At 39.8% G+C, this 16,763-nt stretch overlaps 1 protein-coding gene across 1 annotated transcript in view; it reads right to left on the bottom strand.

The window, feature by feature from the left end:
- Positions 1-6,228: 6,228 nt before the first annotated feature.
- Positions 6,229-16,763, bottom strand: part of ntsr1 (neurotensin receptor 1 (high affinity)) — a 98,043-nt gene continuing 87,508 nt past the window's right edge. The window contains exon 4 of the mRNA XM_030137778.1: positions 6,229-7,421. Coding sequence (XP_029993638.1) covers positions 7,166-7,421 — 256 coding nt within the window. The 3' untranslated portion in view covers positions 6,229-7,165. The remainder of the gene's footprint in view (positions 7,422-16,763) is intronic.

The raw sequence follows: 16,763 nt of genomic DNA, 5'->3' as shown, positions 1-16,763 counted from the left end.
GATGTTTGTGGTGCAAGATTTTATCAGTTTGAGAAAGAACAGACTGTACCACACAACCTACAAAGGGGATTGGGCGCAGTGAATGCAGTGTTTTTTAACCTTAGGGTCGGGACCCCACGTAGGATTGCCTAGAATTCAAATGGGATCACTTGAAATTTCTAGTAATTGATAAAAAAAAATTAAAAATTAAAACTTACTAATGAACATTTACATTATATAACCTAAATGTTGTGTAAAATTAATGTTTATTTGCAACATATTATATTATTACATGATCAAAAACAAATTAATTTTAGCAAAAAAAAGATGTCTCCATTTTGAATGTGTGGGGTTGCCTGAAATTTGTGACGTTAAAATGGGGTCAGGAGCCAAAAAAGGTTGGGAACCACTGCCCTAAAGAAATAATAAATAAAAGGCGCTTTTGGTCCATTGGCGTATGATTCTGACGACAAGCAGTTGTGTACTTCCTGAATCTTCTCAGAGAAAGACAGTGCACTACGGCACAGCACCATGGTGGTGGTGGGGGGGACTTGTCCAGGGGGGGGGGGAGTTATTCTGTTACACCCGTTTTGGCCCACGGGCCATATGTTTAACACCCCTGACTTACACTCTGCATATATATTCTCTCATGGTATTGTGTACTTAATTTGTATTTTGGATAGAAAAAACACAATTTATTTTTACATTTTTGGAGCAAAAATGTCTTTGAAACAGAAGATGTGTTTACATTATGATAGTATTCATACTGTGTCCTACATTTAATGTAATTATTTACTGGAGTTGTTTTTAACTGTATTTAGTTCATTTCTGTATGAATATGTTCCTTTCCTGGTCACAGGCCACCAGACATATAAGTGTGTATTCAGAGGTTTTTGGAAACACATACACATACACTTAAAGCTTCATCCAGGGTGTCTGTAGGTTCTCGTTTGCCCAGGTCACCATTCTTCTTGGTAGTTCTTCTAGGTTCAACTGGACTGGGTCAGCTCTTTTGAAAACCTTTCGTCTCTCATCCAAGAGACTTCTTGTCAGAACTGAAGAAGTCTCTTGGATGAGAGACGAAACATTTTCAAAAGAGCTAAACTAGTCCAGTTAAACCAAGAACTACCAAGAATCCCAGGGTGTAATTTCTGTGCCTTGTATCCAGAAGCAGATGGTGAAGCTTTTCCAAATGTCACACTGTTCAGACCATTTCAGCTCACTTAAGTCTCCACCACCTCAGTTTAGCAGAATATGAGGCCAAACACCACTTGGCTATTTGACTCCATAGGTAGTAAAGGACTGTGTAATAGCAGCACACTGGGAGTCAAGTCGTTAGGTTAGTTTTATTTCTCAAAAAAAAAAGAAAGAAGAAAAAAACACTCAAATGGTGGCAGATTTCAGTCAAGCATTAAAATCAGAGGCTTAAAACAGTCTTGACTCTGCACATGAACCTTGTTTAGCATCATCTATCTCTGAATTAAATAGTGGTTTATATGTTCTCAATGTAAACACAGCCTTTTACAGACCCTCTCAATTGGACACTTTAATGTTTTTGAGGTAAATTCCATATCTAACTGCCAAATGAACTTAAAAGTTTTATGGTTTTAGTTCAGCTCATTTAGGAGAAATAAAAGTTATGACAAATAAGAGTGGGAGCACTGGAAAACTCCCAACAAGGACCTAAACAAAAGCTACATATTAATCACATTAAATGGGATGGGTGTGAAAACGACTGCAGGTATTATTTCTTTGCTGTGACTTTCTGGAGTTTGGATCAGGTACTCAGTTGCCAGGAATCCCCCAGAAACTTTCAGGAAGTTACTCAGGAAGTTTGTTTTCATTCTTGTATTGTCCCAAATGTCAGCGTTTCCATGGAATTATCTAAATATTGTGGATTCCTCCAAAGCCAGCCTACGAGTCAACTGTGGTTGAAATAAACAAAGTTATAATAATTTACTTTTAGCTCTGACGTAGCCTGTAATGGATGTTTCATTGTTAATAAAAGTGTAGCTGCAGCTGACCAGACTGAGGCAGTTTTGGAGTTTTAGTTTATCAAAAATAAACACTGCAAGGAGGCTATAGTTTTTTGTTGGTCTACAAAAGTCAACATAAAGGCCTGGCATTCTTTACTGTCCCATCATCTTTTCATGTAAAAACACACAGCTGGCTTTCTAAGACCTCTGCCTTGTGGGGAATGCATGTTTTTTTTTTTGAGTGACATTTCTTTTTTCAGCTCGACAGCTATTAATTGTCATGAGTGTACCTTAGAAAAGGTCAAACACTCCTCTGCAAAGTGCTGTGTGTGTGTGTGTGTGTGTGTGTGTGTGTGTGTGTGTGTGTGTGTGTGTGTGTGTGAGCACCACATGCTGTTTACTCTGATATATACTTGTATACCTGAGAGGCCATCATCACAGTGTGAAGAAGAAAAGAGGCACATTTCTAAAAGCATGGTCACTACAGCACTGTTTAATATAGCTTTACTCTTTTCTTTATTTCATAATGAAATAGAATGACATTCTGCTGGATAAATGTGTGATATACAGGTAAACATGATCTGGAAAGATGAGATCTGGAGCACATGGCAGTCGTGAGAGCCTTCAATAAAGTGCAGCACAACTGTCACAACTATTGTAACAGCTGCTCCAGTTTACAAACCTAATTTTGACCCATTTGGAGCATTTCGTCCAGAAATAAATTGGTTTGGAAACCAGAACATTGGTTCCCAGCTGGAACTAAAAAAAAAAGGAGTTTTTGCCTTAACCTGAAGAGCAAACCATTGTAAACTGTGGATGAGGATGACAACGTTTTTACAAAGAATGTGCTGCTGTCCTGTTGGCTAAACCAAGACCATGAGGTAATTTAATATCTACTAATACTGAGAGAGGTGGATTCACTTGACCATGATAATAATTTAGAGGTGAGGTCCCGCTCCTTTCCATTGTGCCTAATGAGACCTTGAAAAATTGTTCTATTGTGCGAAGAGACAATTTCTTAATCCATTTTGATTCATGCCATCATTTTTACTTATGGAGTTTGTCAAGAAAGTTACAGTTTGCTGTAAAACAGAAGTTCAAGTATCGGACTTTGAAAACATGTAATTAGATTACATACCCAAAAGTATGTGCAGACGTAGTGAATATTACTTCTTTAATATTTCTTCACATCCTTTTCTAAAACCAAGGTAATATAAGCTGAGGTAACAGCTGTTTTGGTGTTGGTGACTTGTATCATGTACAGTGGCAGATGCTTTAACTCCAATAGGTATTACATTATATCTGTATCTTTACCATAAACTCGACTTGTAAAATTAAATTGACAAATTTCATACATGAAAATGATGGCACAATTCAATCAAGATTGAAAAAATTATATGTGTATCACTGTTGATCACTGTTAACATTTCTTAAGTCAGGTTCCATGGAAGCGTCTGGAAGGGGCGGGGCTTCAAATCTACTGTATTAACAAACTAAAAGAAGAACACCTGAGGATTACCAAGACTGAAGTGGAGCTTCAGTGGACCTATGACCCACTGTGGATTGTGCAGTGAACTGTTACTGATGCACCCTTGATTAATCCATAAAGACCCAAACAGCTACTATTGACCAAAACCATCTACAGATCAAAACTGTTTAATACCTGTTGATCCACTGATTCTATCAATACATGTAAATATTCAATGGAAAATACAGTTTGTCATCTTTTCATGGTCATCAGATATGACCCATTTGGACGTTCAGAGGCTCCGTAGTGAACGTGGAAACACCGTCATCTTCTACAACATTGATTCACCAGTAAAGCCAATGGAGTTGGATCAGTGACAGTGGATGGACACCCTTCTTTTATGTTGTTAATGATATGTTTTGCTGAAAAAAAATCACTTTTTCTTCAGTTTTCTCTGTTTCTGATATAATAACCCTCAATTTTAATATGAGCTTTTATGAATATCTATATGATCAGTAAATTAAATATGGGAAAAGACCGAATTTTCCCTGGAAATAGCAAAATACAGAGGATTATTTTATAATAAATAGTGACAAATCACTTAGGAAATTTTAAATATAGAGAGAAAATCATTTGGGACACTTGGTTTATGTTCAGTTATTTATATTTTTGAAGAAAAAGTTACTTTTTCTTCATTTTTTCTATTTCTAATATAACAAACCTCAATTTTAATCTGAGATTTTGTAAACACCTACATGATCAGTGAAGTAAATACAGGAAAATACATGATTTTCACTGGAAAAACACAAAATAAGAGGATAATATTTCAATAAAGGGCCATAAATCACATCAGAAAGGATAAATATGAATACAATTCATTTGGGAATTGCCAGAAAAATAGCACTGGGTCTTTATGAGTTAAAATGGATCCACTCATAACTTATGGAAACATGGGCTCCTGAACGAAACAGCTACAAAAACTAGACCTAATGTAATGGAAAAGACTTATGTGAGCTCCAAATCCCATCCTTCCAAAACCTGCCTCATTTTTCTCATCTGCTGATTCATTTTTGTGAGTCTAGGTTGACTGATGAGTAAAACCTCCTTCATATTTAATGTATTTAAACATGTATGAATCAATAAAATAAACAAAATATTCTCTTGGTTTAAATACAGTGAATGACATTCATATTATGATACACATATGTACAGGATGTCCTGCAAAGTTCAGAGTCACAGGTTTGAGTGTAAAAAGTTTAACATTAAAGGGTCATACAGTCTATTTCATATATTCATTCATAATGGCTGTCTGGTGAATGGTATTTGGTTGAATTCAATCAAATCAAGTCGACAATTTTCAGCGACAACACAGGCACCTCAACGTTATCAACGAGAACAGAAACCAGTACGAAGCACAGCAAGGAACTGTCACCAAATAACAAGTAAGGTCCTATTAAAAATGAAATACATGACAGTTAAAAGCAAAACACGCATGTTGAGTTTCCTGTGATAAGCGGTGTCAAGTATGACTTACAGTACAATGGTGGTGTAGCACAGTGAAGGTTTCTGCAGCAGTACTAACAAATCAAACATGTACAACGAAGACTGGCAAACTGCCTATATCACTAAAAAGATCAAAATAAAGTTAACATTCGCAGTGCATTAAGTGAATGATTAATGATTCACTTCCTGTAACTGTAGTTGTGTATCATTACTACTAAACAGTGTCTTTTAATGAATGGTTTAAAATCTCAGTTTCAACACCTGATTTAATATCGTTTAGTTTTTGTTTTTGTTTTTTTTTACCAAACACTTAAAAACAGTAAACATTACAGCAGAGGCACATTACATTTACAGCTAATATTTTATGTACATGCAAGGTGTGTTCATCATCATCATCATCATCATCATCATCATCATCACTCTGTACTAGGGATGTAACGATGACCGGTATAACGATAAACCACGGTAAAACTGCAGACAGTTAGTATTACTGTTTTAATTCTAATTATCATAATAACCGTGTTTGATTGCCACACTTTTCCGGAGAAAACGCCTATGTAAAGATATTGTTTTATGTCAAATATTTGAGTATAGTTGTAATTTATTCCAATTTTAATTTTATATACCTAATATTTGGAACCAATATTCACTTTTAAAGTCTTTGAAAATGTTCATTAAGCATCTTTGTGTTATTTATGCAATAAATTATATACATTTTTCAAATCGGATTTTATATATTTTTGTATTTTCTGGCCTTTTATTTTAATATCGTTGATTAAAGTGAAAAAAATAATAGGCAGATGATATAGATGAAGTTGTGCTGAAAAAACAGATCCCAAACATGGGTATAGTAAACATTTGTTTATATAGTATATAAAGGCAAAATCAAAAGTACTGAAAAATAGGCCAAATAGGCTCAGACCACTAAAGGTTTATACTTGAATGTTTATGCCACGAGAAAGTGCATTTTGCCAAATATTATTATTATTTTTTTATTTATTTATTTTTTTCAAAATACTACTTGGTTAAACTATTTCAGTGTGTGTTTAGGTACTTTTTGAACATTTTGAGCACAATTTCAACAATACCGCAAAAATAATGATAACCGTGATAATTTTGGTCCCAATAACCGTGATATGAAATTTTCATATCGTTACATCCCTACTCTGTACAAACTCTGAAAGTAGTCATTTCCCACGAATGTAATATATTTAGCTACTCAGGACTTTTATTTCAGAAAATACCTGAAATGTTCTCCTGGGATTGGTAACTATAATATTTCAAAAATTAGTTTTTTTAAAGAATACAATTACCTTGATAAGTCCATGATGCTTTGATATAAGAGATATTTTGTTTGACTCTTAAACAATCATTCCACCTCAGTAAAAAAGAGTAGCTTGTAATAGAAGTGAAAGAGGTGAAATGATGCAAATATACTATTATTATACAGCTTTCCGTGCTTGGATTCCTTCCCTTTCATATCAAATACACAAAAATGCTCACGTCCAACAACATAACATGTTGTTACATCAGAATCAGTGTAGTGGTAAAAGTACTGTCAGAGGCTTTGTTTTTAGAGAAAGAACGTAAAGGTTTTTGAAACACTAAAACACAAAACAGCAATACACTCTGAGCACCAGGCATGGTTGTACACTTATAAACTTATACAGGATTATATATTGATTTCCATTTTAGAAAACCTCCATTTTTTCCTCTTTCCTTAATTTATTCTTCCATCATCTAATTTCATTGTATTTTGAATCCACAAACTCACATTATACCAAACTACACATAACACATAATAATCTTAAAAGCACATTCAGTGGAGAGCACATCCCCAGAGCCTCACAGTCTCCTAATTCAATTGCTCTTTCTCCTTGCAATAATAGAAAAAAAAAAAAAAAAAAAATCCAAGTTCTGACTCTTCTTACTGGATTCCAGAAATGAATGGATTTGTCCTTGGCCCATGTTCAACTTCCATGAAAAGCAGTGCAGTAGTTTTCTTTGTATTTCTGCTGACAGACAAAAACAAAACAAAAAACACAAACACACTTGAGCGAAAGCATAACTGTTGGCAGAAGTAAAGTGAAATGAAGTCACAGTGGTCTCTCCCTGGCTATGATGGTGTCCCCTATCCCCCAGCCTGTGCCAAATGGACCCCAGCCTCTGATCCAATAACTCATGTCCTTGATGAAGTACGCAGTGGATGATTTCACGACTTCATTCTGATCCGGTCCGGTCAGTACGCCGTCTCTTTGATGATGTGGGAGGACAGGGTGTGGTTGCTGGAAATGGAGATGGAGTGGCGGGTCAGGGCGTGGGGCAGCCGCTTTGGACTTCGACGGCAGGGCATGAAGAAGTAGGTCAGGGTAGAGAAGAAGATCTGGCGGTAGTTGGCCGACACCAGGTTGTAGAGGATGGGGTTGATGGCTGAACTCACGTAAAACAGGACGTTGGTCACCATGTAGAAATAGTGGTAGAAGTCATACAGGCCGCTGTGGAGAGGCAAAGGACAGAAGTGTTTATGAGTGGAAGAGTCACACTCCAGCCACGTTACATTCACACTAAAAATGTGATCGTTATCTGATTTATGAAGTTAAAGGATTGTTCAAGTGATCATGGAAACAGAAGAATGTGACTTCGTTCATGTCAGGCATTTATCTGATTACACTGCTCTACAATCCGTGCGTTTACATGACAACTTTTATTCCTCGTTTAAATTGATTAAAGGTTAGATCCTATTTCAGATGCCCATGTAAACACCTTATTCCAGTTGAAAAAGAAAAGTTCAGATTAAATTTAAACCCGATTAAAGTCACTGGTTTAATCCACTTTTTATTCCGAACTAAATTATTCCTCGGACATGTAAACCCTTTATTCTGTTTGGACTTTATTCCTGCCATTCTGCACATGCTCGTTGTCTTGTCCTGTCACGATGACGCACACGTTCTGCGCTGGCGGAAGAATATGCAATGCAGTCTAGTCAACCCAAACCGTTCCAGTGGGCTATTCTGATGGGATCTACCAGCCTGGAAAACCCAGAGGGAAGAGTTCATCACCTGTTTTTTATTCATTCATTTGTCATGCACTAATGAGTTCGATAATTGGGCAAATCAGTTTGCACTGCAGTGCACCGATTGCCTTGTTCTCGCAGCCCTTCCATTAGCTTAGCTTAGCCTAGCTTAGCATAAAAGCTTCATTCCTATGGTCAGACATAGCCAGACTTTTATAGGTGATTTGTAGTATTTTATGAGTGATTTTGTGAAATTCAGTTCTCCCTAATCATTACTTTAGTCCGGTGGGGTCAATATGATCACAAATTGAGGCTCAAATCATGGCCATGTGACTTACTGCAGTAAGAAAATCTTGGGAAATAAAAACTAATGCAAAGCTAAAACGGTAAAGCAAAGCTAATTTAGCGCATGCATCCCTTTCAACAAAAAGATTTTCCAACAACACAATAGTCCCAAGATTGTATGAGTGCAGTAAGTCACAGATCTAAAGAAATAATTAGGGAGAATCGGATTTCACAAAATCACTTACAAAAGACAACAAATCACCTTTAAAAAAACTGGCTATGTGTGACCATGGAAATGCAGTGACTATGCTAAGCTAAGCTAACAGAAGGGCTGCGAAAACCGAATAAATGTTTCTCATGTAAACGTTTATTCGGGTTTAACATTTCCATGTAAACAGAAGAGAAAGTACTTTAGTTCCAATTAATTTCTTCTGGAAAAATAAATCAAATTTAAAAAAACATCATGTAACTGTACTCAATGTCTTAGAAAATATCTGTTTTGGACATTAAATGTGCTAAATCTGGTGATAAGGGGGGGTAAATGTGACAAATTCATGGGGCCCAGTATTTGTAGGGGGCCCAGTGGATATAGAAGTGGTGAAATTTTTGTGTAAGAGAGGTGTAGAAGTTGGGAGGTGAACGTTGAAAGTATGTTAAGTTTTGTTTTTGTTTTCATGGTTTTATAAGTGACATTGTTTATGGACCACACTTGGACCCCCGACACACACACACACACACACACACACACACACACACACACACAGTCTGACAGATTGAGAAGACAGTAAATTTTTGTAGGGTCAACAACGATGATGCTTTCATGTGGCCCATAACTGGTAGCGCTGCCCCTGGCTAAATCTTACATACTTTAATAAAATGAATCAGAAAACAAATGACAAAAGTGCTGGTTAACTCATGTTTTCAATATATATGATGGTGTGTTATTACTAGAGGTCGACCGATATGGGTTTTTCTAAGGCCGATACTGATTTTTAAAAATTTGGTGAGTTGATGGCTGATATCTACAGCTGATTTTTGAAGCCGATATTTAAGGCTGTTTTTTTTCTTTCTTAAAGCACATTGACTGTTAAATACAATTGAAACACTCAGATAATTGAGATTTTTATGCAGCACTATGAATGAAATAAGTAATACATGTACACATAGTATTCTTTTAACATTTATTGAATTTCAAGTGCTGCCCGCACAGGTGCCTGATCAAATGAGCTATAACATTTTTTACTACTGATCAAATATCATCTTGCAAAAAAAAAAAATAAAAAAAAAAATAAGGCCAATGGCTGATATTGGAAAAAATCTATATATCGGCCCAATATATCAGTCTACCTTTAGTTTTTACACATATATGTTGGTTTATGTACATTTATACATTGGATTTATAAATATTCCACTAGAAAGAACCTGTAAAGTGAATGTATTGTGATGCGCAGACACTATTTTGAGGTAGATCTGGTAGCTCTGAGACAAACATTCCTTTTGAATAAAACCCATTCTCCTATTAATTCTCAGTATTTCACATTTTGGTCCAAGACTGTATCTTAGAAACTACAACCCACTAGCACTTTTGACAGTTTTTCTTTATTAGTGACTCAAATTTGGTGAAGTTTAACTTTTTTATTCTGGAAGCATTTTACTTGTAGATCAGTGTTATGAGAAGTGGGATCAACACACCTGTATTTCTCTTTTTTAGCTTGTTCTTGTCACAAAGGGGAAATGAGAGGACTCAAATGCACAGTACTGAAGGGAAAAAATAACAAGTTTATTTAACAAAATATGAAAACAACGCAACGAAAACCTAACACAAAAGCTAAATCAGTAACAGAGTCCAAAAAAACCCCACACAAAACCTGGGTCAGAGTCCGTAGATGAGCTGAATAAATGTCCGGGTTATGGAGAGGATATGGAGAAATGGACCAGCGCTGCATGGCTGCAAACCAAAGCCTTAAATAGGCTGAAGGTAATTGGCTGCAGCCATGCAGCGCCAGCAGGTGAATCTGATGATGATAATGAAAAGGTGGAGCTGAGGGTCGCACAGGCACAGGTCCATGACCAAAAGGGAGGAGCAAAGAGTCACAAGCACAGATCCTGACAGGACCCCCCCCTCAAGGGACGGCATCCTGACGTCCCCAGAGAAGCGAAAAAGCCCCCACGAAGACCAGGGCATCCTGGAATATAGAAGGGATCCTGGCAAAGGGGCACGAAGAACCACAGGGCAGACGGGCTGAAGCACCTCCCGGTGGGATGGCGTGAAGAGCCTCCGGGCAGACTGGCTGAAGAACCTCAGGGCGAACAGGCTGACGCACCTCCCGGTGAAACGGCGTGAAGAGCCTCCGGGCGAAGAGGGTGAAGCACCTCCCAGTGAAACGGCGTGAAGAGCCTCCGGGCGGACTGGCTGCAGAACCTCAGGGCGAACAGGCTGAAGCACCTCCCGGTGAAGCGGCATGAAGCGCCTCCGGGAAGACTGCTGAAGCACCTCAGGGCAGACCTCCGGACCAGGACGTGGAAAACCTCCAGACCAGGACGTGAGAAACCCTCCGAAACAGGTCAGAAAAATCCCCTGGTTCGTGGATCTCCAGGGCTGTGGCAGACAGGACTCTAGCTGGATTTAGGACATTGACTGGAACTGAATATGACTGGACTAGGGACTCTAACAGAGACAAGACTGACCGGACAAAGACTGGACTACAGACATCGACTGGAATTGGACTATGGCTGGACCCATGACTCTGGCTGACTGAGACTGGACAGACAGGACTATGGACTCTGAGACTGGACTGACAGGACTATGGACTCTGAGACTGGACAGACAGGACTATGGACTCTGAGACTGGACAGACAGGACTATGGACTCTGAGACTGGACTGACAGGGGAACGAAGAGGGAGACCGAGACGGGGAGACACAAAGAGCGAGGCCGAGACGGGGAAACAGGAACGCTGCGCGGACGGACGGAACCGGACTTCAGGAACAGACTTTAAAAAACGCTGCGCAAACAGACAGAAACAGATTGCAGGAACGCTGCATGGACAAACTGAATCAGGCTTCAAAAAACGCTGCGCGGCCGGGACCGGACTTCAAGGAGGGGAAACTACCAGACGGCGTACTAGCCTCCAGGTAGTACTGAGGAAAAGGGAACTGGGCCAAGCAGAGAGACACGGACAGACAGACACAAAAACACGGACAGGCAGAAGGACAATCTACAGAACTGAACTGATGAGAACGATAAAATGGAACTGAAGAACATGAGCTGCAAGAAACAGACCTAAAGGACAAACAGGGAAAGAACTGAACTAAGGAGAAACTGATGAAACTGCAGATAGAAAATAAAAAGACTAAAGACAGACTGAAAAAAAGAACAAAACACGGGGAACATATAACGCACATGGACTGCAGTAACACACATTGACAAAAAAAAAATTCACACCCACTGAGAAATACACACACACAGAAACTAGGAAATTCACACAGACTAAGAAACAGACTGAAAAATACACAGAAAGACAAACACACAGAAACACGCACACAGAAATATACAGAAAACGGCACACACGGACAAAGAGAAACAGGGAGGAACGAACAAACCAACATGGACAGATAGATCAAAACTAATGAACTTCACTGAAACCATTAGACACACGAAGGAAAAGACACAAGAGAAGAACCGAGACCCCACGAAGACCCAGGTCCCCACATGGAACAGGACACCGGAAATACGAGGCAGAAAACAGACGAGAGATAGAAACGCACCGGAAAAAAACAACACGGGAGGACAGAATAAAAAATTCAAACACGGAGAAACGAGAAAAAAAAAAAAAAACGGGTCCCTTCAATACCGGCTGAGTCAAGGTATGGCTGGTCCATTCTCTGTCACAAAGGGGAAATGAGAGGACTCAAATGCTTGGTACTGAAGGGAAAAAATAACAAGTTTATTTAACAAAATATGAAAACAACGCAACGAAAACCTAACACAAAAGCTAAATCAGTAACAGAGTCCAAAAAAAAACCACACAAAACCTGGGTCAGAGTCCGTAGATGAGCTGAATAAATGTCCGGGTTATGGAGAGGATATGGAGAAATGGACCAGCGCTGCATGGCTGCAAACCAAAGCCTTAAATAGGCTGAAGGTAATTGGCTGCAGCCATGCAGCGCCAGCAGGTGAATCTGATGATGATAATGAAAAGGTGGAGCTGAGGGTCGCACAGGCACAGGTCCATGACCAAAAGGGAGGAGCAAAGAGTCACAAGCACAGATCCTGACAGTTCTTTTATATCTGTGTGCATGTGTGTAAAAAAATAAAAATAAATAAGGCCGTTTGAGTCTACCATGACTATGTACATACTCTGAAAAAAAGTGCAGTGAACAGTTTCATTTTGTTGCCACTGTACTATTATTTTTATTTCATCGCTTCCTTCAGAGGTGACTTCTGTGGAATAATATCAAACTGGTGGCAATATTTGACAATGGGATGTGACATTATTCAGGTGGCATTGCTTTCCTGTCCCCTCATATCTCCTCTCAGTAAAAAGCATTAAACATTGACAGGCTGACATTTTAGTTTTATAACTTGCTATTGCTTTGTTGGACTCCATTTCTATAAACAATTTCTCCTCTTTGTCTCCTCCTCATGTTTTTCTAATTCTTTTATTTGCTGGCAGACGACATCCTGCGATGACTTCCTGTAATCTGTCTAAGCCATTGTTCACTTTGATCTGGCCACACACTAGTACTAGGATGAACTCTGATGAGGTTCCAAATGAGCCAAAATAATATTTTAGTCATGCAAATCCCAGTCAGATCCATCCAGAATCATTGTTACCTCATTACGTGTATTTGTCGTCCTGTGGCACAACAAACTAAACAAATACTGGAGGTGCTTTTTAATGTATTATGTTGATAAATTCCATTTTACTTTGGAATTGGTATCCTACACTTGACCCATGAAGACCCAGTGTTACTTTTGTGGCAGTTCCCAAATTAATTTTTCTCTATATTTAACATTTCTTAAGTGATTTATCACCATTTATTAAATATTATGCTCTGTATTTTGCTTGTTTTTGAATGAAAATCATGTATTTTCCTGTATTTAATTCACTGATCATGTACATGTTCATAAAAGCTCAGATTAAAGTTGAGGGCTATTATATCAGAAACTGATAACTTTTTCAGTAAAATATATCAATAACTGAACATGAACCAAGTATCTCCATCCACTGTCATTGATCAAACTCCATGGGTTTTACTGGTGAATCAATGTTATAGATGACAGTGTTTCCATGGTAACTACAGAATGTCTGTCTCTGAATGTCCAAATGGGTCATATCTGATGACCATGAAAAGATGACAAACTGCATTTTACACCAATTATTTACCTGTATTTATAGGATTAGTGGATCAACAGGTATTAAACAGTTTGGATCTGTAGGTGATTTTGGTCGACACACTGCAAAAATCAAAATCATACCAACTGTATTTTTCTCGTTTCTAGTCAAAATATCTCATCCCACTTAAAATAAGACATAATCACCTAAAGATGTCAGGATCTGTGCTTGTGACTCTTTGCTCCTCCCTTTTGGTCATGGACCTGTGCCTGTGCGACCCTCAGCTCCACCTTTTCATTATCATTATCATCATCAGATTCACCTGCTGGCGCTGCATGGCTGCAGCCAATTACCTTCAGCCTATTTAAGGCTTTGGTTTGCTGCCATGCAGCGCTGGTCCATTTCTCCTCATTCCTTTCCATAGCCCGGACAATTATCCATATTCATCCACGGACTCTGACCCAGGTGTTGTATGTTTTTTATGGACTCTGTTTCTGATTTAGCTTTTGTGTTAGGTTTTCGTTGCGTTGTTTTCATATTTTGTTAAATAAATTTGTTATTTTTTTTCCCTTCAGTACCGAGCATTTGAGTCCTCTCTTTTCCCCTTGTGACAGAATGGACCAGCCATACCTTGACTCAGCCGGTATTGAAGGGACCCGTTTTTTTTTTTTTTTTTCTCGTTTCTCCGTGTTTGAATTTTTTATTCCTGGTTTCGTTCGTCTTGCCTAATTCTCCCTCTGTACCGTCGCTCCGCGCTTCCCTGCCCTATATCCGGCTTTTCTGAGACTTACCCTTGTCCTCAGCTCCGGCGGTTCGGTCTCCTCCGTGCCGGTTGGTTCGGGAGGTCCCGGATCCGTCGGGTGCTCACCCCGGTTTGTTCTCCCGGTGTATCTGCCCCCTGTCTGATTCCTGTCTTGTATTACCGGCGTTCCCATGTCATGTGGGGTCCCGGTCCATGTTGAGTCCGGGCTCTCCTCCCGTGTTGTTTTTTTCCGGTGCGTTTCTATCTCTGGTCTGTTTTCTGCCTCGTATTTCCGGTGTCCTGTTCCATGTGGGGACCTGGGTCTTCGTGGGGTCCGGGTTCTTCTCTTGTGTCTTTTCCTTCGTGTGTCTAATGGTTTCAGTGAAGTTCATTAGTTTTGATCTATCTGTCCATGTTGGTTTGTTCGTTCCTCCCTGTTTCTCTTTGTCCGTGTGTGCCGTTTTCTGTATATTTCTGTGTGCGTGTTTCTGTGTGTTTGTCTTTCTGTGTATTTTTCAGTCTGTTTCTTAGTCTGTGTGAATTTCCTAGTTTCTGTGTGTGTGTATTTCTCAGTGGGTGTGAATTTTTTTTTTGTCAATGTGTGTTACTGCAGTCCATGTGCGTTATATGTTCCCCGTGTTTTGTTCTTTTTTTCAGTCTGTCTTTAGTCTTTTTATTTTCTATCTGCAGTTTCATCAGTTTCTCCTTAGTTCAGTTCTTTCCCTGTTTGTCCTTTAGGTCTGTTTCTTGCAGCTCATGTTCTTCAGTTCCATTTTATCGTTCTCATCAGTTCAGTTCTGTAGATTGTCCTTCTGCCTGTCCGTGTTTTTGTGTCTGTCTGTCCGTGTCTCTCTGCTTGGCCCAGTTCCCTTTTCCTCAGTACTACCTGGAGGCTAGTACGCTGTCTGGTAGTTTCTCCTCCTTGAAGTCCGGTTCCGGCCGCGCAGCGTTTTTTGAAGCCTGATTCAGTTTGTCCATGCAGCGTTCCTGCAATCTGTTTCTGTCTGTTCGCGCAGCGTTTTTTAAAGCCTGTTCCTGAAGTCCGGTTCCGTCCGGCAGCGTTCCTGAAGTCCGATTCCATCCGTCCGCGCAGCGTTCCTGTTTCCCCGTCTCAGCCTCGCTCTTTGTGTCTCCCCGTCTCGGTCTCCCTCTTAGTTCCCCTGTCAGTCCAGTCTCAGAGTCCATAGTCCTGTCAGTCCAGTCTCAGAGTCCATAGTCCTGTCAGTCCAGTCACAGAGTCCATAGTCCTGTCAGTCCAGTCTCAGAGTCCATAGTCCTGGGTCCAGCCATAGTCCAATTCCAGTCGATGTCTGTAGTCCAGTCTTTGTCCGGTCAGTCTTGTCTCTGTTAGAGTCACTACTCCAGTCATATTCAGTTCCAGTCAATGTCCTAAATCCAGCTAGAGTCCTGTCTGCCACAGCCCTGGAGATCCACGAACCAGGGGATTTTTCTGACCTGTTTCGGAGGGTTTCTCACGTCCTGGTCTGGAGGTTTTCCACATCCTGGTCCGGAGGTCTGCCCTGAGGTGCTTCGGCAGTCTTCCCGGAGGCTCTTCACGCCGTTTCACCGGGAGGTGCTTCACCCTCTTCGCCCGGAGGCTCTTCACGCCGTTTCACCGGGAGGTGCGTCAGCCTGTTCGCCCTGAGGTTCTTCAGCCAGTCTGCCCGGAGGCTCTTCACGCCATCCCACCGGGAGGTGCTTCAGCCCGTCTGCCCTGTGGTTCTTCGTGCCCCTTTGCCAGGATCCCTTCTATATTCCAGGATGCCCTGGTCTTCGTGGGGGCTTTTTCGCTTCTCTGGGGACGTCAGGATGCCGTCCCTTGAGGGGGGGTCCTGTCAGGATCTGTGCTTGTGACTCTTTGCTCCTCCCTTTTGGTCATGGACCTGTGCCTGTGCGACCCTCAGCTCCACCTTTTCATTATCATTATCATCATCAGATTCACCTGCTGGCGCTGCATGGCTGCAGCCAATTACCTTCAGCCTATTTAAGGCTTTGGTTTGCTGCCATGCAGCGCTGGTCCATTTCTCCTCATTCCTTTCCATAGCCCGGACAATTATCCATATTCATCCACGGACTCTGACCCAGGTGTTGTATGTTTTTTATGGACTCTGTTTCTGATTTAGCTTTTGTGTTAGGTTTTCGTTGCGTTGTTTTCATATTTTGTTAAATAAATTTGTTATTTTTTTTCCCTTCAGTACCGAGCATTTGAGTCCTTTCTTTTCCCCTTGTGACAAAAGAGTAACTCTTCAGTGAGATATAAGAACTTATTTTTAGACAGTAAATCTCTAAAAATCTTATTTCAAGAAATCTTACCAAGATAATTTTCACTTGTTCCATTGGCAGATTTTTTTTGCTTGAATTAAGCAAAAAAAAAATCTTGAATTGAGCAAAAAACAAAATCTGCCAATGGAGCAAGTGAAAATTATCTTGGTAAGATTTCTTGAAATAAGATTTTCAGA

Source organism: Sphaeramia orbicularis, chromosome 7 (assembly GCF_902148855.1).
Source record: "Sphaeramia orbicularis chromosome 7, fSphaOr1.1, whole genome shotgun sequence".
Taxonomy (NCBI): Eukaryota; Metazoa; Chordata; class Actinopteri; order Kurtiformes; family Apogonidae; genus Sphaeramia; species Sphaeramia orbicularis.
The sequence above is the reverse complement of the archived record's forward strand: the minus strand, read 5'-3'. Positions and strand labels throughout refer to the sequence as shown.